General features: G+C 52.2%; 1 protein-coding gene across 1 annotated transcript; it reads left to right on the top strand.

Annotated features, from left to right (window-relative positions):
* Window positions 1-483: 483 nt before the first annotated feature.
* On the top strand, window positions 484-10,458 carry LOC144136522 (uncharacterized). Its single transcript, XM_077668900.1, has 3 exons — window positions 484-760; window positions 5,055-6,143; window positions 9,460-10,458. Exons 2-3 carry the CDS (start codon window positions 5,062-5,064, stop codon window positions 9,767-9,769), a joined length of 1,392 nt encoding a protein of 463 aa, XP_077525026.1. The 5' UTR covers window positions 484-760; window positions 5,055-5,061; the 3' UTR covers window positions 9,770-10,458.
* The last annotated feature ends 7,342 nt before the right edge of the window (window positions 10,459-17,800 follow it).

The following is a 17,800-nucleotide window of genomic DNA, read 5'->3' on the forward strand; positions in this document are numbered from 1 at the left end:
GCGTTGTTTCTGTGTCCGGTCTGTTCTCGCCCAGTTATCTTTGCTACAAAAATAATGAGATGGCCGGTGCTCAAGGAAAACAAACTAGTATTGCGGGAAATAAAAAAATATTCGCAAGCATTGCATCAGCAATTAGCAATAAGTGCGATTATAAGTGCAGATTATAGCTTAGGTTAAACCTTTATTTATGCAGGGTGACTCTGACGTCATGGATGCACGCTTGTTGCGGTGTGTCAGCCAGAGTTCCTCAAGCAAATGATGAAAGCCGAACGTTTTCTCGCTTTAATGGCAATCAGGCAATGCAAGCTCCGCACAGACGCCTACTGCGTTCCATCAAACCTCTGTGCGTCTTGGCACGTAGTGCGTCACGCCCTTATCTTGTGTGCCGTCACCTATACGGCTCGCTTAGCTGAGCTTATCGCCGTCCTCGGCGTTTCCCGACGGGCGCACTTATGGGCCGAGCCGGGAGATTATCTCTGTACCGCGTGCAGGCCTTCCTCTTCGGACGGTCCGCCGATACGTGCTGCATTTGAGAGCCCTGTTGCCTCAGGAGCGGCAGAAACTTGCACTCTGGAGCCTGGACGGGCGGCGATAACCGCGAGCAAAACACGTCGTGCGTCTGTCTGCAGCAGGAGCCCATAGGTGGACACCTACCAAGCCTATACGCTGACATTGTTGACGAAACCAATCGCCTTTCCTTCTGACGGCGTTGGCCATGTGAACACACTCCGACAAGCTCAGAATACTATTCGCACAAAAGGTAACGTGATTTTATTATTCCTCAAAGTTTTCGGGGTTCCCAGTGGTTGCTGAAGTAGTTTGTTTCCATTTACATGATATCACGAAGAGGCTGTCGTAGCGTTGTGAGCCTCCTGCGGCCTGTGTCGTGTTGCCTTCTGCTTTGTGTTGGATGAGCATTTAACGAGGCTTCCAAACAGGCCCTAGAAGATCGTTCTGTTTGATCGTAGTGAACTAAAAAAAATGCTGTGTCACCCAAGGAAGACGCGTAAAGAAACCAAGTTTGATGTTACGTATAAACAACGTGGCGCTAGCCACAAACCTTGCTGATTTTTTTCCCTTCTTCACGCCTGAAGGATGAACCTAAGGATGAACATAAGAATGGCTGCAGTAGGAGGTGTTCGAACAAGATAAAGACAGAAGAAATCTTGCGAAGCGATTTCTTTATTCTCGGCCACATAAGGTTATTCAATACCTATTCACTAAAAAACGCAGGATCACGCCGACATTTTTGTTGTACTGAATCCCTGATTGTTTGATTCCAAGAAATCGCAACCTTAATGAGTGGGTGCACAGCGCCACCCACAGACCAAAACCGTAAAGTTCCTATGACATTGCGATGCTTGTGTGTACGCTAACTGATAGTAAAAGCAATTGCGAAACGTGTCTCTCGTACAATTATTGGCCGGTCTTGAGCGAATTTGCTAGTTTGTTTGTTTGTTTGTTTATGTGCACTCACAAACATTACATGCTATTTTCCTTTACAAATACGCCCATGGCGATAATTTGCGCAATGGCATGTTTAGGCTTGTTAACTTTTGCGTGCAGAGCAAAACTGTGCGGGCAAATCGCCCTTTCATAACAGTCGACACATTCCTATTGAGAGATTACAGTCATTTCATAATACTTATTCGAACCGTCTAGACATATCTCAAGGCTGATTATTCTTATTAGCGAGCAAATTGAAAATTGTAGTATTTTAGCTGCATTTCACAAGTGCACATGATCGCTTTTTTTCTCTCTCTTCTCTCTTTTCCTCGCGCCTTGAGCTATGACCGGGCGCGGAAGCCTGCTACTGTGCGCTTTTTCGTTGTGCTTTGTACTCATTTCCCACTATTTTGTCTTGGTTTACGGGCTTTGCTGCCACATGACTCTTCTTATCGTTTTGTCAGTTCAACGCTCTGTTGTCCTCATTGTTTTCCTTTTTGTAATATTGCTTTGTATATGGTGGACCAGTACCAGGGCTTTACCGTTGTTTCTGGTGCACATGAAATAAATGGTGATTAGTATGATTACACTATTTTACATTTTCTCAACGCAGTTGTAACTAGCTATACACACAGTACTTCCATCTCATTCAGCCCCGGCCTTGTATCAGAAAAATGATTAACTTACACAGAGTTATCACGCAAAGTTCTCGGCGGTATTAGCTGGCAGAGCCGTAACAGAGTACTTAGACATAAGGATAGAAAAACACGTGCGGTAACGCAACAACGGCACTAGTTCGGAGCTTTTTCTAAATGAAATACTGGGTGAAAACTCATCCTCGGCGCAGTTTCGTGCTGTAAACTTTTTGCTTTCAGGGTTGGAATTAATGTACACCCTTTGCCAAGGGTAAGTGCTCATGGGGTTTCATTATAGGTCATGCTGTGTGGCTCAAGAAGTACTTTGGTTTGGGCTAGTTGGTTCATAGCTGTAGTTGATGTCAGGACGGCGCGAAAGGAACTAGGACAGAGAGGCACAAAAACACAACAGGACAGGCACCAACTCGTGACTGGCAAATGGATACGGCAATAAGGTTGGCACATGCAATGACAGGGTCGGTACGGAAACTTGTATGGGGGAAAGGGCCCAAAGCGGAAGAAATATGCTCAAGAAGTACTTTGGTTTGGGCTAGTTGGTTCATAGCTGTAGTTGATGTCAGGAAGGCGCGAAAGGAACTAGGACAGAGGGGCACAAAAACACAACAGGACAGGCACCAACTCGTGACTGGCAAATGGATACGGCAATAAGGTTGGCACATGCAATGACAGGGTCGGTACGGAAACTTGTATGGGGGAAAGGGCCCAAAGCGGAAGAAATATGCTCAAGAAGTACTTTGGTTTGGGCTTGTTGGTTCATAGCTGTAGTTGATGTCAGGACGGCGCGAAAGGAACTAGGACAGAGAGGCACAAAAACACAACAGGACAGGCACCAACTCGTGACTGGCAAATGGATAGGGCAATAAGGTTGGCACATGCAATGACAGGGTCGGTACGGAAACTTGTATGGGGGAAAGGGCCCAAAGCTGAAGAAATATGCTCAAGAAGTACTTTGGTTTGGGCTAGTTGGTTCATAGCTGTAGTTGATGTCAGGAAGGCGCGAAAGGAACTAGGACAGAGAGGCACAAAAACACAACAGGACAGGCACCAACTCGTGACTGGCAAATGGATACGGCAATAAGGTTGGCACATGCAATGACAGTGTCGGTACGGAAACTTGTATGGGGGAAAGGGCCCAAAGCGGAAGAAATATGCTCAAGAAGTACTTTGGTTTGGGCTAGTTGGTTCATAGCTGTAGTCGACGTCAGGAAGGCGCGAAAGGAACTAGGACAGAGAGGCACAAAAACAACAGGGCAGGCACCAACTCGTGACTGGCAAATGGATAGGGCAATAAGGTTGGCACATGCAATGACAGGGTCGGTACGGAAACTTGTATGGGGGAAAGGGCCCAAAGCGGAAGAAATATGCTCAAGAAGTACTTTGGTTTGGGCTAGTTGGTTCATAGCTGTAGTTGATGTCAGGACGGCGCGAAAGGAACTAGGACAGAGAGGCACAAAAACACAACAGGCCAGGCACCAACTCGTGGCTGGCAAATGGATACGGCAATAAGGTTGGCACATGCAATGACAGGGTCGGTACGGAAACTTTTATGGGGGAAAGGGCCCAAAGCAGAAGAAATATGCTCAAGAAGTACTTTGGTTTGGGCTAGTTGGTTCATAGCTGTAGTTGATGTCAAGAAGGCGCGAAAGGAACAAGGACAGAGAGGCACAAGAAAACAACAGAACAGGTTTCCGTACAAGTTTCCGTACCGACCCTGTCATTGCATGTGCCAACCTTATTGCCCTATCCATTTGGCAGTCACGATTTCGCGCCTGTACTGTTGTGTTCTTGTGCCTCTTTTGTCCTAGTTCCTTTCGCGCTGCCCCGTCATCAACTACAGCTATGAACCAACTAGCCCAAACCAAAGTACTTCTTGAGCATATTTCTTCCGCTTTGGGCCCTTTCCCCCATACAAGTTTCCGTACCGACCCTGTCATTGCATGTGCCAACCTTATTGCCCTATCCATTTGGCAGTCACGATTTCGCGCCTGTACTGTTGTGTTCTTGTGCCTCTTTTGTCCTAGTTCCTTTCGCGCCGCCCCGTCATGAACTACAGCTATGAACCAACTAGCCCAAACCAAAGTACTTCTTGAGCATATTTCTTCCGCTTTGGGCCCTTTCCCCCATACAAGTTTCCGTACCGACCCTGTCATTGCATGTGCCAACCTTATTGCCCTATCCATTTGGCAGTCAGGATTTCGCGCCTGTACTGTTGTGTTCTTGTGCCTCTTTTGTCCTTGTTCCTTTCGCGCCTTCCTGACATCAACTACAGCTATGAACCAACTAGCCCAAACCAAAGTACTTCTTGAGCATATTTCTTCCGCTTTGGGCCCTTTCCCCCATACAAGTTTCCGTACCGACCCTGTCATTGCATGTGCCAACCTTATTGCCCTATCCATTTGGCAGTCACGAGTTGGTGCCTGTCCTGTTGTGTTTTTGTGCCTCTCTGTCCTTGTTCCTTTCGCGCCGTCCTGACATCAACTACAGCTTTGTGGCTCGTTATGTACCACAAGCGTTATGCACCACAAATCTTTGAAAGGATGAGAGGTCCTCTCTCCCATCGAAACTTAGTACTTTCATGAATGCTACAAAATCCCCAGTATATTGCTTAGGAGCAAACACCTTGAGCTCTAGACTACGCGCTCTTTTTTCCTGATCTCAAGCCTATTGCGGCAATAAGTAAAAAAAAACAAGTTTCGACTAACCTTTAGGGTATTTGTGAGGCTACAGTGTTTTAAAGCAAGAACAATGCAGCACACGAACATAATTAGTCAGTAAAGTCAGAATTAAATTTGGAAGCGTTGTTTACAAATTATGTCGACTGCTACAACGCCAACGCTATTATCACAGCGACAAGAAGACGTAGTCCAAAACGACTAAAGGAGATGCGGTACATTTTATTTCGGCATTTCTAGGCTTCCTGATTACTCATTCTGCATGATAATTGCTTTTCAGGTTAACCATGGATAAAAAGGCGCTTTTACCACTGTCGCTGTTGGTGCTGCTCGCTTCACCCTCAGCGGCGAACACCAAGGACATGTGCCAGGCCTCCGGTTGCGCGTGCACCGTGTTCGACGACGCCGGGGAAGTTTTCCTTCGCTGCGCGAACCATTCACTACACAGGCTTCCAGAAATGGACGGAACGGTGGTCGGTATCGACGCTAGCCACAACATAATTAGCGAGTTAACTAGGTTCCCAAAACTACCAGCACTTGAAGTGCTTGACCTGCACTTCAACCGCATCAGCGAGCTGCCCGCTAGCACGTTTTCAGCTCTGGACTCCCTCGAAGTTCTCGACTTGAGCCACAACAACATCGCTTATGTGCGTCCGGAGTGCTTCGAGGGACTCAAGAACCTCCTGGTGTTGAACCTGACCGACAACTTCATAGAGTCTCTACAGCCTAAAGTATTTGGCGCGCTAACCTCCCTCAAGAAGCTTGTGCTTGCTGGAAACACTCTGAAATCCATCGATTCCTTGTGGCTTGGCAGCTTGCACAAACTGGAACACCTGGACTTGCGTATGCTCGGCCTCCGTTCACTTCCGGGAAACGTATTCCACGAGTTGCCGGCGCTGAAATTACTGGAGCTCTCGGACAACGAGTTTGAAGAAGTGCCTACCAGGGCGCTGAGCAGCGCGATGTCCCTGAAGGTTTTGCATCTGGAGCACAATCCTATCACGATGCTCACCAGCGAGTCCTTTGCCAATGTAGACGACATAGAAGAGCTACACCTGTCGGCAATGCCCAAGCTGGAGTCTGTGCAGGATGGAACCTTCGTGAACCTCATGCATCTGAAAGTCCTGGACCTCTCCAACAACCCTGCTTTGAGCTCCATCGAAGCCGGTGCCTTTGACATCGACAGAGACAACAAGTCGCTTGAAGAGTTGTACCTGGCCTATGGCAACCTAACGTCACTTTCGTTCGCTGGCTTCGAGTGGTGCACCATAAAAGTTCTGGATCTGCGCGGAAACCCTTGGCACTGCAACTGCTCGTTGCAGTGGGTCAGAGGCTGCCACTTCGCTCCGGAACTTACTACCAAATTCGAGTAAGAAACGACTGTTTCTAACTTTCCTTCGCTAGTTATGAATTATTCGCGACTGCTATTTTTATGTCGGTGTGACAGTTTCGCGCCGTTTTGTTTCAATTTAGCCTTTAGAACCGAGTCCTGATTTCAGAATGTTCTGCTTCTTATCGTTGTAGAGCTGTGACGTAGTAGTTATTGACCCAAGTAATTGGTGCTTGAGTTTTCCAATCATTCGGCGTCGGCATCGGCCTACAGCTCACTTGCGTGAACGCCTGGAAACAGCTCTTTTCTCTGTTGTTTATAGCCTCAAGCTGGATGCACCCCCCTCCCCTCCCCCCCCCCCCCCCCCGCTAGAGAGCACTATCATATGTTACTGTCCATTAGATAACCGCCCTGTTTGTCTGCATCTATGTTTGCAGTTGTCACTTTGCAGATTGCTGAAGTATGCAGCTTAGACAGTAGGCTTCTAATGTTTATTGCACTTCGAGGACGAAATGATGGAACTATGCCGGCATTATCTCGAGTGAGCAGAAGTACCGATAAATTTGTCTTCACTGCACAAACTGTGAAAACAAAATTCTACAAAAACTGCGCTTGCCTTTATTACATATTTGCCTAGCTTCATCATTTGCGAGCTCTACTCTACCACAGAGATAGGTACAGGGTGCATCAAAAGTTCCTAGACCGCAGGGTATGCTTTCCTGCGGTATATTTTGGCACTTAAGACAGCTGATTGGGCAAGTTGGTTGTTCATTATGAAGACTGCAGCGCTCGGGAACGCGGACAACGCGAAGGAGACACCACGCATTTATGAACTTAACAAGGTTCCCAGTGGCGACAATGATTTTTCTTCGATCACTGACAGAGCTTTTGAGCTTCGGATGTGCCGTAAATGTCCTATTCTACTCGACTCAAAAGCATATCCTGTGGCCTGGGGATTTTTTACGCATCCTGCACATCATCTAAGGAAATTTGGTGTATTTACGGCACTGCGCTGTTGTACACGAATGTGGCTAAAAGGCGGTTCAAATGTAAGTCGAAAGGTTGCACCACATAGCTGGCAGGCTGGCCATTGGCATACCCAGAACCAACAGCACATGCTAAAATTCGAGCTCAGTGTTCTTAGAGCCATGCCAACCAGCCAGCATATGAAGCCCTGCCATGGCGGTATTTTATATCGGTATGTTGTATATCATCATAGCGAAGGGAAAATGGCTGTGCCTAAAAAGTAACATGCACGTGAGAAAAGAAAGCAGAAAATATTTCTTAAAAACTCATCATGACGGACACATATTTTCTTGATGTTGTCTATATATCTCTCTCCGGGCCGCGAGTAACACTGCATTGTTTGTGTTATGTGTTACCAAAACCACTCAACGTGATTTTAAGGTGCAGTGACATACCCGAGAGCTGCACAGCGGGCCCTCAGGTACACCGAAGTGGTGGGGCTTAGCAGAAATTTCTACCACTGGAGTTCTTATAGCGTTGAACTCTCTCTCAGCTCTCAGCGCTCAGTACTGAGCCGATGACACAGTGCTTGGCAGCACAACATCGTTAATTGAGCGTTCGCTACTGGCTGATAAAAAAGGTAGATTTAGAGCATCTTAATTATGAATACCTGCAAGTAGTAGTACTGAGCTAAAGAACACGAACTCAAGCTAATGTCTGGCTACTTTGTAGTCTGTGACTAAATCTTTTAGTGCTCACTAAATTCCTCTATAGACAAAACAATTAAAGTTTTCACTTTAATATAATTTCGCTCTCGTATGCGACGGCCGATAGCAGGTCAGCGAAAACCGCGAATGCGCGTCGTCAGGTCTGGTCAGCTGCTCCCAGGAAGAGAAATTCTGTGTAAAGCCACATCAACTTGAGTCGCTATCATTTCTTCAAAACACCGTACAAAAAAAAAAACGGAAGCAGTGTGCTATCATGCGGCAGGCTGACTCCACGCAGCGGTTACTAATTATCGTCCCTTGGATATATGAGGCCAGTCATGTACGGGGACTTTGATGTAAGAAAGGTGGTGAAGAATCAAAACGCGGTGTTTATTGGTGCGTTAAGACGTTATGCCGGACTATAGTTGTTCAATAAGCGTCATGAAATGAACAGAGTAATCTGAGACAGACACAGTAGGACAAAGAATAAGACGAACACAGCGCTGGCTAACAACATTGATGTGAACGTGCGCCCACAGAATCAAAACAACTCGGCATCAGCGACAGCAGCAAGTTCACTCGCCGATTCTCGGGTTCAGAATGCGTGTTGCTATCGGCTGCGTTTTGTTTAAAGATGACTGCGAAATTTCGAAACGATGTGCCTGAAGCACCACCAACAATTCCGAACGTCGTATCGAAGAGGTCTCGATCGCTTGCTCATAGCAAGCAGAAAGTCATCAAGACCGCGTTTCATAAGGCCGCGATAACAGTCTTCAGTCATTAAGTCTCGCTAACAAAGAGCATGAAAAAGAAACAAAACAAAGATTCGCTGCTTTGTTAACGCTAACTTAAGCTCATTTTCTTTTTTTTAAATTAAGGACTGTTGATTGGGGACGCCTAGAACGGAACGCTTACGTTCGGAGTAACATCGCCTTTATTTTAAATTTTTCCCCCTCCCAATGTGCTTTCGCATTTGGAGGCTGCTCACTTGGAATCTCGGAGCGCCTAATTCACGCTAACGCGATATTTGTGACTTTACACGCTATCCGTCTAGCTAAAGCATCGGAAAGCGTGAATGCGCTCTATGTGCATGCGCATTATAGTCTCATATTTGCATTATACGCAGAACAGCGCGGATTACAAGTGGCAAATGACCAAAGTCTAGTACAAAAAACGATCACCCGTCCCGGTTCTTCTTCCGTTGCCTCCGTCCCCACGGTAATATAAACGCTGTTTAACATTGGCCGCCAGCTAACCCGCTCCTCTGCTTAAATTGCGTTATTATCGTACACTTGGATCCGGTGCCAAAAAAACGTCAGACGGACTCTCGCCCTCATGACAGCCACAGTATAATAATAACACGCGACCGCACGTACACCCACCATGGTGGCTAAGTGGTTACCATGCTCGCCTCATCTAGCTGGACGCAAGATAGAATCTCTGCCATGGCGGCCGTGTTCGGATTGAGGCGACCCCCCCCCCCCCCCCGAAAAAAAAAAACGCACACGTTCTGTGCTCTGCCACTGCACAATAAGAATCCCAGGTGATCTACATGAATCCGGAGCCATCCACTAAGGCGCTTCTTCCTTTTTTACTCCCTCTTTTATATCCTGCACGGTGCAGCTGAGGAGTCCACCAAAAGCTTCTTTCATCATAACCAATTTCCATTTTCATTGTCGCAGGTGCGCCTCGCCCAGCGAGCTGAACGGCGTGCCGGTGACGGATCTGATCACGGAGGACCTGCACTGCGTGCAGCAAAGCGCGGCGGCCGCGGGCCAGGAAGAGGAGGTGCACCACCACGGCCACATGACGCTGCGGCTGCTCGTGGTCACCGCGGGACTCGTCACGCTGCTCATGGCGCTCGCGGTGGCGCTGGTCGCCTTCCGCCACCGGGACATCCGCGACTGGTTCCAGGACCGCAAGCGCATCGGCTCCGTCTACTACGTCAAGGCCAACGCGGCACCCCATTCCTCGCGCTGCTCGCAGGTCTAGCGAGCGCAAAACCAGCACGCATGCAGTGTACGTGCAAGTGACGTCTCGCTTCCGCAGTCACCACCCGTGACGCAAAAAGCGCGAGAAAACTGTACATTTTGTGCGCTTCGGGTTGGCCGTAAGCCTGGCCGAGCAAACGCGGAGCAGCCGACGTAAGCTGTGAAGTCGAAAAGCATTCGCGGCGTTTGTGATTGGAGTACATACAAGCAGGATACCCTCACTTCGTCGCCGATTAAGCTGGTGTGTTGTGCGCAGTGCTTTGAGATGGAAGAAGGGTCATCGTATATATTTTAGTGAATCTGCAGATGCAGATGGCACATGCAGGATTCCGACCAGAAGCAAGATGCCTGCACTGGGACATTCGTCAAGTCGTCAACGTACGCTCATAACCGTGCTTTTCCTGTATGATCACCGGTATGGGTCTCTGCCATTCACGTGGTATATTTCAGGGTGACACATTTCACGAAGTTTCGTCACGCTCCGCGAGTACACTATTGACTGAAGGGGAACACTGTGTGAAAGCCTTTTAAACGAGAGGCATGCCGGTCTTAGCGACCGGGGACTGTATTCACGATATCTGCAGTAGACTGTGGTGGTTTTGATCTGCAGAAATGTTTGTTTTTAAGCTCTCTTCATTAAATAAAGCATTGTCATAATTTTTTCAGCAAAAATAAAAGGTCCGCTTTGCATTTTTTAAATAACAAAAAATGCTTAAGAACAACGTGAACCTAGGCACTCGGAGCCGGCTTCACGCAATTTGATTTTGACTGTGCGCAAGTGTACAATGAGTCCTCAAATATGTTCGACTGGCGCAACCTCACTGCGCGCCTTGGACACAAGGAAGAGCATGGGATATAAAACAGGTAAGAAAGTACGTATTAAGTCGTTCTGTTTTTGTGTGGTCGCTCATGGAAACTGCTCGCGGTTTTGCAGAGGCCGCGATAAGAATCGAAGCTTCGTGGTCACTATACTGAGGCTGCCCTGGCACATATATACCAGTGCTCTCTCTCTCGACCGTCGGGACACCTCGTCAGGGTCCGGATCGCTATCGACGCCCCGAGCCAGACGTCAACGGTTACGTGTTGAAAGTCTCTTCAGAGAGATGCACGTTGGTATAGTGTGGCATAGTAAACAAAAACAAAAAAATCAATAAGTAGTATTAGTAAGAGTTTAATGTAAAATAAAAACATAAAGGAAGGTAAAATATTTTTGCTACCCCGGCATCTGCAATCACTACGGCGGCGGCACCTGAGCTGGGGCAGAGGAAATAAAGGATAGCAGGCAGTTTGAAGAAGTAAATGAAAGAGGTGAGGGGACAGTAAGCAAGGATAGAAGGAGAGGTGATAAATACGCTATTTACATAAAAATACATTTGTACAAGTTGCGCGCGTGCAGAGTTAATAAATGAAAGGAAAAACACGTGCACAACAATTTGCACATAACAGCTGGGGTGGGGCGCCCAGCTGTTAATCATCAGAGGTAGCACACGCGAAGCGTTCGGTCACTGCGTGATGATACCTGGCGCAAAACAGGCGGCACATCAAGCCCGTCTGTACGAGGAATGCGCAGAGGATCACCGAGGTTCGCCCACGAGTGCACGGATTCTCCTGCAGCCACAATAGCGGCTTGAGCGAGTCTGGAAGTATGCCCAGCGCCCTGTAGGCCGCGAGCATATCACGAGGAGCGTCGGCGAACGCGGCACAGCGAAGGAGCAGGTGCTCCAGTGTTTCCACTGCACCGCACCCATCACACGCATCACTCGTCGCGATTCCGTGACCCACCCGTCGTTCCCCTAAGAGCGCGGCAGCCGTTGATACTGGCGATGCGCTCACCTCCGGCGATGCATGGGTCGGGGTGCTGCCGTCGGAGATGGTCCTGGATGAACACACGCACGTCCTCCAGCGCAAGGGGCAGTTCACTTGGAGGTAGTTGGTGTGCGGCGGTTGCGAGTTCGTCGGCCTCCTCGTTGCCAGCGATGCCGCAGTGACCGGGCACCCACTATGCACGCACAGGGCATCCTTTCTGCGCGAGGCGCTCGATGCGTGAGCGAATGTCGCGCACTAGTGGGGTACCGCGGCAGTTGCACTGCAGGCGGCTGAGCGCGGTGCGGGAGTCGCATAGCAGAGCACTCCTGGGTGGCGGATGGACGACGGAGAGCAGCAGGTCCTATCCCAGCCGGACTCGCATCAACTCCGCCGTGGTGGAAGAGCCCAGGAAAGTGGCGTGTGTCTGGCTATGCAGACGCAGGGCGGGGATGGTAGCCGCCGCTGCGAGGGAGCGGCTGTCACGGGCCACTGAGCCACTGAGCCATCAGTGTACACGAAGAGATGGTCCTGAAGCTCCTCGTGTATGACGGCTCTGGCCAGCTGCTGCACAGCACGGAGGGGTGTGCTCAGCTTTCCCGCGATGCCGACGATCTCTCGCTCCATCTCCGAGGCAGCAGGCCAGGGCGGGCAGGAGCCGTAGGGGAAGGGGGGGGGGGGGGGGGGCTTATGTGAGGCGCTCATATTCTAGCAGCGCCGCGCCCATTCGAGAGCGCGGGTGCGTGCACATGCGCTGTATTAGCGAGTCGCCGTCCGGTGCGCGATGGAGCCGGTCGATGTGATGCAGTGCCCTGCGCGCTGCTTGGAGCTGAAGCGGCCACGCTCCTGCCTCGGCCAGTGTTGCGGCGCACTGCGAGTTTTTGGGCAGGCTGACGCACACGCGCAGAAACTTGGTGTGCTGGAGCTCTAATTTCTCCCAGCACGGTTTGCACACCGAGACGAGCGGCAACGCGTAGAGTGCCGCCCCCAATGCTGCGGCGTTGTATAGTCGCAGCGCGGCTTGCTGGGAGATGCCCCGGCCTCGAGCGGCGAGCTTGTGCACGGCGGCGGTGATCCTCTTTATCTGCAAACAGGCTTTGGTCGCGGCGGGGCGGAAGGAAAGGCGCCGGTCGATGTCCGGGCCAAGGTACGACGTCGATTTACTCCAAAGAATCGGAGTCCCGTCCAGTGACAATGGCGCAAGGCGCGCGCGCGAAACGCAAGCCATGGCCACCGATTTGTCCACGCTCAGCGACAGACCGAGGCCGTGCAAGCAGCCATCGATTACTGTCAGCGCTCCCTGAAAGCACTCCCTCACGCGGAGCGCCTCGTCCGGTGGCCCCCGGCACCACAGAGCAATGTCGTCTGCGTATATGGACATGTACACATCGTGTCGGCTGCTCGTGGGGAGGCAGGCCGGCACCACCGACATGGCCACATTAAACAGAAATGGTGATAAGAGAGAGCCCTGCGGCAAGCCCAGTTCCACGGGACGAGGTTCGGAGAACTTGCCCCCTACTCGCACGCGCATGGTTCGCCCGCTCAGGAAGCCGCGAACATATCGCAAAAGGCGCCCGCCACACCGGCTCCCTGAAGCGCCGAGATAATTGGTGCGCGGTAGACGTTGTCAAAAGCGCCAGAGACGTCCAGTAGCAGTAGCAACGCAACCTGGTCCGTCGCCCTGGTGTGCTCCAGCGTTGTGACTGTAGTAAACACATGTTACGCCATAGTTAGCGTGGCGGGAAAAACTGCCCCCGAGCCTTTATTGACGCTTACTACATCGCTCCCACTCCAGGGGACGTGATGAGAGATATGTGGGGCGCGGCATGTTACACAGCGCCACCCACACTACAGTGACAACGTCCTATATCGAATCAGCCGTGCATGCACCGCATCCCACGGAAACCCGTCTGCCGCTTGTCAAACAAATCAGCCTCCGCAGCTCGCTCGTTCAGACGCTGCAACGCTGTATGCTCCATGAGCTTATACCGCCGCCGATGTTAATGCCACTGGTCGGTATCCGCTCAACTCCATAGGTGGGCGCCCTGGCTTTCGGTTAGGACAGACGACCGCGGTGCGCCAGTCCTCCGGTAGCTGAGGCGCCTGAGGCGACCGCCTCGTCCTGCCTGCACGCACTCCAGTTGACGATCGAATATGTGCGTGTGGCGCGCGCCTCCGCCGCACTGGGTTCAATCAGGATGGCGTAGTGATCTGAGCCCCAGAGAGATAATGATCGACGCCGTGTCGCCTCCATGTCCCTGGATGCGAAGGCAACGTCGATGCAGGAGCCGTGTGTTCCGAGTCGTCGAAAGTTGGGTTCGCCGGTGTTCAAGGGGGTGAGTCCCAGCTTCGTTGCTGCGTCGTGCAGGTCGTCTCCACGCGCGGAGTGGCGCGCACTGCCCCACGTATTATGGTTGGCCTTAAAATGAGCGCAGATGATTTGGCGCGGGGAACAGCACGAATACACTGCATGAAAACACAGCGCGTTCCACGCGGAAGCTCATAAACACTGGCCACCGACGTGTCAACACAACCGACGCGCACTATCACCAACACGCACTCCTGGCCATCGGATGTCGCCGCCGCCGAGCCGACGAGGGTGTGCTGGACGTCTTGCTGCACGTGTACCGCGCTCCTTCATTTCCCGGGGCGATGAGATGTGACTGCGGAACAGGTGGGTTCCTCGCACATGGTGGCTGAGTGGTAGCCGATGTAGCCAGGTAGCCGCATCTGGGGCTCCCCAGCATGTGAACGTACGTACGTCTCCTGCAGCGCGATAACTTCCGGCGAATCCTCTGCGATGCGAACTCGCATTTCGGAGTACCGCGCCGCAAGAGAGCGTACGTTCCTCTGCAGGATGGATGGTATGCGGGAGGGAGTCCGGCGACTAGCCATGATGCTGGCTTATCTGTGCGGGAGCACCTGCTGCTTCTAAGCAGGCCCGGTGTCTATCGGTGCCCTGCGGGAAAAGTGCGCTGAGGGCGCGCAGTGCCAGCTCTCGGCGCGCGATCTCGGCGTCCCGAGCGTCAGGGGGCTGACCATGAGAAGCGGCCGCAGGCTCGGGCCGCGCTGCACGGGACGCCGGCAACGCCGGACAACCGGATCGCCGCTGGCGCGCTGCCGCTCCTTCGGTTGCTGGCGCTGCTGCGGCAGCCCTTGTATAGGCCCCTGATCCTGATGCAGCTGCTGGGGTGCTCTTCTGGCGGAATGCGCATAAGAAAGCGCGCGCGGCGCTTGCTGGTGCTGCTGGGCTGGGGCTGCTGTTCCAGCCTGGACGACGGCTCGGACCACCCGCCTGGACATCGGTGCCATGGATGTGGCCATTAAAGTGGCCACGTTGCGCTCTCGCTGCCAGTGCGGGCACGTCGGGTCCATGGCCGCGTGCCGCCCCCCGCAGTTAGTGCAGCGGGGCTTGCTCGCGCGCAGGTACCAGGCTCGTGCGGCCCGCCGCAGCGCGTGCATCGGGCAGGAGCTCTACACACCTCAGTGGCATGCCCCAGGCTGGCGCACTTGGCACACTGGAGCGGCCGGGGACGGCAGGGGCGTACCGCGAGCCGGCGTTTGAATATGGTGATGAACGCCGGTGGTGTCGGCGCCGCAAAACGGAGAGCGAGTGTGCTGCCCGACAGCGACGCCGAGGCCATAGGTACCGTTGACTCCGCCGCCGCGAGCAGCTCCTCCGCCGTCCTGCGCCCGTCCACACAGAAGACCAGGCCGGAGATTTGGTTCCGAGGAGGGGGCTCCTTGGCGCAGGCCAGCACGCCGAGGATGACGGCTGTGACTAGCAGGGCCTGGAGAGCATCGATCGCTGCTGCCCGCGTACACTGCCACCACATTCCGCCGCGTGTTGACCCGGACGGCGAAGACGCCCGGACGGGGCCCGATCTCCTCGACCAGCTCGAGCCGAAACAGCGTCGTCCCCACCAGGCTGGACGTGACCTCCACGGCAGCCGCGGCTCGCTCCAGGGCAGCTCTACGACGCCGCTGCGCCTTAATTGGTAGTGGTGGTGCGCCACGGGACCAGGCTGGCTCCAGCATCAGCATCGCCGCCGTCTGCGGCGTATTGCTGCGGCGCGCCGCTGAACTGTGCGCGCTCGCTGCCAGCAGATGACGCCCCAGCCGCAGCCTGGCCTCGTACGGCGGGATTTGGCGTGGTCGCGCCAGGTGTACCTCCGGACGCCGTCGCTCCAGCAGCGACAGCAGCAGCATCAGGAGCAGGCTGGAGGGGGGCTCCATGTGGTTCTTGCGAAAGAGTCAGTCGCTTCCCGGAAATAACAGCCGAAAATTGGTTTTTGAGGAAAGGAAATGGCGCAGTGTCTGTCTCACATCTCGGTGGACACCGGCCGCAGCCGCGCCGTAAGGGAAGTGAGGAAGGCGGGAGTGAAAGAAGAAAGAGGTGACGCGTAGTGTAGGTCTCCGGAATAATGACCAGCTGGGGACCTTTAACGTGCACTGACATCGCACAGCACACGGTCGCCTTAGTGTTTCGCCTCCATCGAAAAGCTGCCGCAGAGACCGGGTTCGGACACGGGTACTCCGGCTCAGTAGACGAGCGCCTTAACCACTTAGCCACCGCGGCACTTCTACAGTTACTCGCTCATTTTTATATGGAAAGAAATGCCAGGCACATCTGTCGGTATAATCGCACCTAGAGAGTTGGACTTTTATGTTTTTATTTTTCAAAAATTCGGCGAACGGAGTTTCTTCACAACACTATATTCGTTTTTTTTTCAGCAAATAGTATTTTCTGAGATGAATTCTGGTTTTTTCTTTGCGTGTAAAATATGTGATGTCCCTGAGTGACCAAAGCGACGCAAAGTTTATCGTGATCGTGGCTTTTTTTTTTAGCACAAGCAGCTACTATCGAGGACAGAAGTGTCCACGACGCGTCTCCGCTGGCTGAAACGCATCGCTGCACCACTAGAGTCAAATCGAGGTCCTATGGAGTGGCACGTCCATCTCGCGCTCCAAGGGGTGCTCGTCTAGAGCGGCGTTTACATGACGGGGTTGAGTTGAGTTGAAAACCGGTTAATGGGTTCATGTAAACACCGCAGAGTCGGGTCCGGGAGCGAAGGAACGAGTGCAGTCATTGTACTTTAGAGGCGCCAAAACCACACACACACACACACACACACGTGTGTGTGTGTGTGTGTGTGTGTGTGTGTGTGTGTGTGTGTGTGTGTGTGTGTGTGTGTGTGTGTGTGTGTGTGTGTGTGTGTGTGTGTGTGTGTGTGTGCGTGCGTGCGTGCGTGCGTGCGTGTGTGTGTGTGTGTGTGCGTGCGTGCGTGCGTGCGTGCGTGTGTGTGTGTGTGTGTGCGTGCGTGCGTGCGTGCGTGCGTGCGTGCGTGCGTGCGTGTGTGTGTGTGTGTGTGTGTGTGTGTGTGTGTGTGTGTGTGTGTGTGTGTGTGTGTGTGTGTGTGTGTGTGTGTGTGTGTGTGTGTGTGTGTGTGTGTGTGTGTGTGTGTGTGTGTGTGTGTGTGTGTGTGTGTGTGTGTGTGTGTGTGTGTGTGTGTGTGTGTGTGTGTGTGTGTGTGTGTGTGTGTGTGTGTGTGTGTGTGGTTTTGGCGCTTTTAAAGTGCAGTAAACTCAGCTGCAGGGAGTGAGTTGACTCGCTCGACCCCAACGGCAGATAGCATGTTAACAGGATCAAGTCGAGGGGTCGGGTTAATGGGAGGGCAGATGATGAATGCGAACCTGTTGTTCTCTTGCGCCGTCACGTCTCTGAGATAGCGGTGCCGTGCCGCAGAGGCTGCCACTGCCCTCTTCCGCTGCGCTGCTCGACGCTTGGTGTCGCTGCAGTTGAACCGGGCTCGACACGCTAAAACCGAGTTCATGTAAACACGCAGTCGTTGAGTTGAGCTGACCTTGCTCAGCTGTATCCCCTCCCTGACTCGACGAGTTGAAAAGCTGACGTCTTTCAAGGCGATATGCATATATGCCGCCTCTATGATAAGGCCCCAGCGAACGGGGGGGAGGGGGGGTGCGATTGCTTGCACTTCAGTCAGATTTCTGACATTTGAAACACTTCAGTTCTATAGGACTCTTTTAATGCAAATCACAGTGGTGCTGAGCTACTTGGCTTCGTAGCAAGTTGTAAAGCATTTCGTATATGAGTAGCCTAAACTAGTCGTGTCCCAACAGAAGTCGACTGTCTGACCCGTGCACATGTTTGTGAATAGCAGAATTCAAACAAACTATGCACAAACAACTTTTTGAATGCAATTGATCA

This window comes from Amblyomma americanum, chromosome 6, assembly GCF_052857255.1.
Source record: "Amblyomma americanum isolate KBUSLIRL-KWMA chromosome 6, ASM5285725v1, whole genome shotgun sequence".
NCBI classification, from domain to species: Eukaryota; Metazoa; Arthropoda; class Arachnida; order Ixodida; family Ixodidae; genus Amblyomma; species Amblyomma americanum.

What these genes read in the sequence shown, in the direction of transcription:
- LOC144136522 (XM_077668900.1), top strand. Translation starts at nt 5,062, where the DNA reads ATGGATAAAAAGGCGCTTTTACCACTGTCGCTGTTGGTGCTGCTCGCT. An exon ending in GAACTTACTACCAAATTCGA is followed by an intron (nt 6,144 to 9,459) that starts GTAAGAAACGAC and finishes TCATTGTCGCAG; the next exon opens with GTGCGCCTCGCCCAGCGAGC.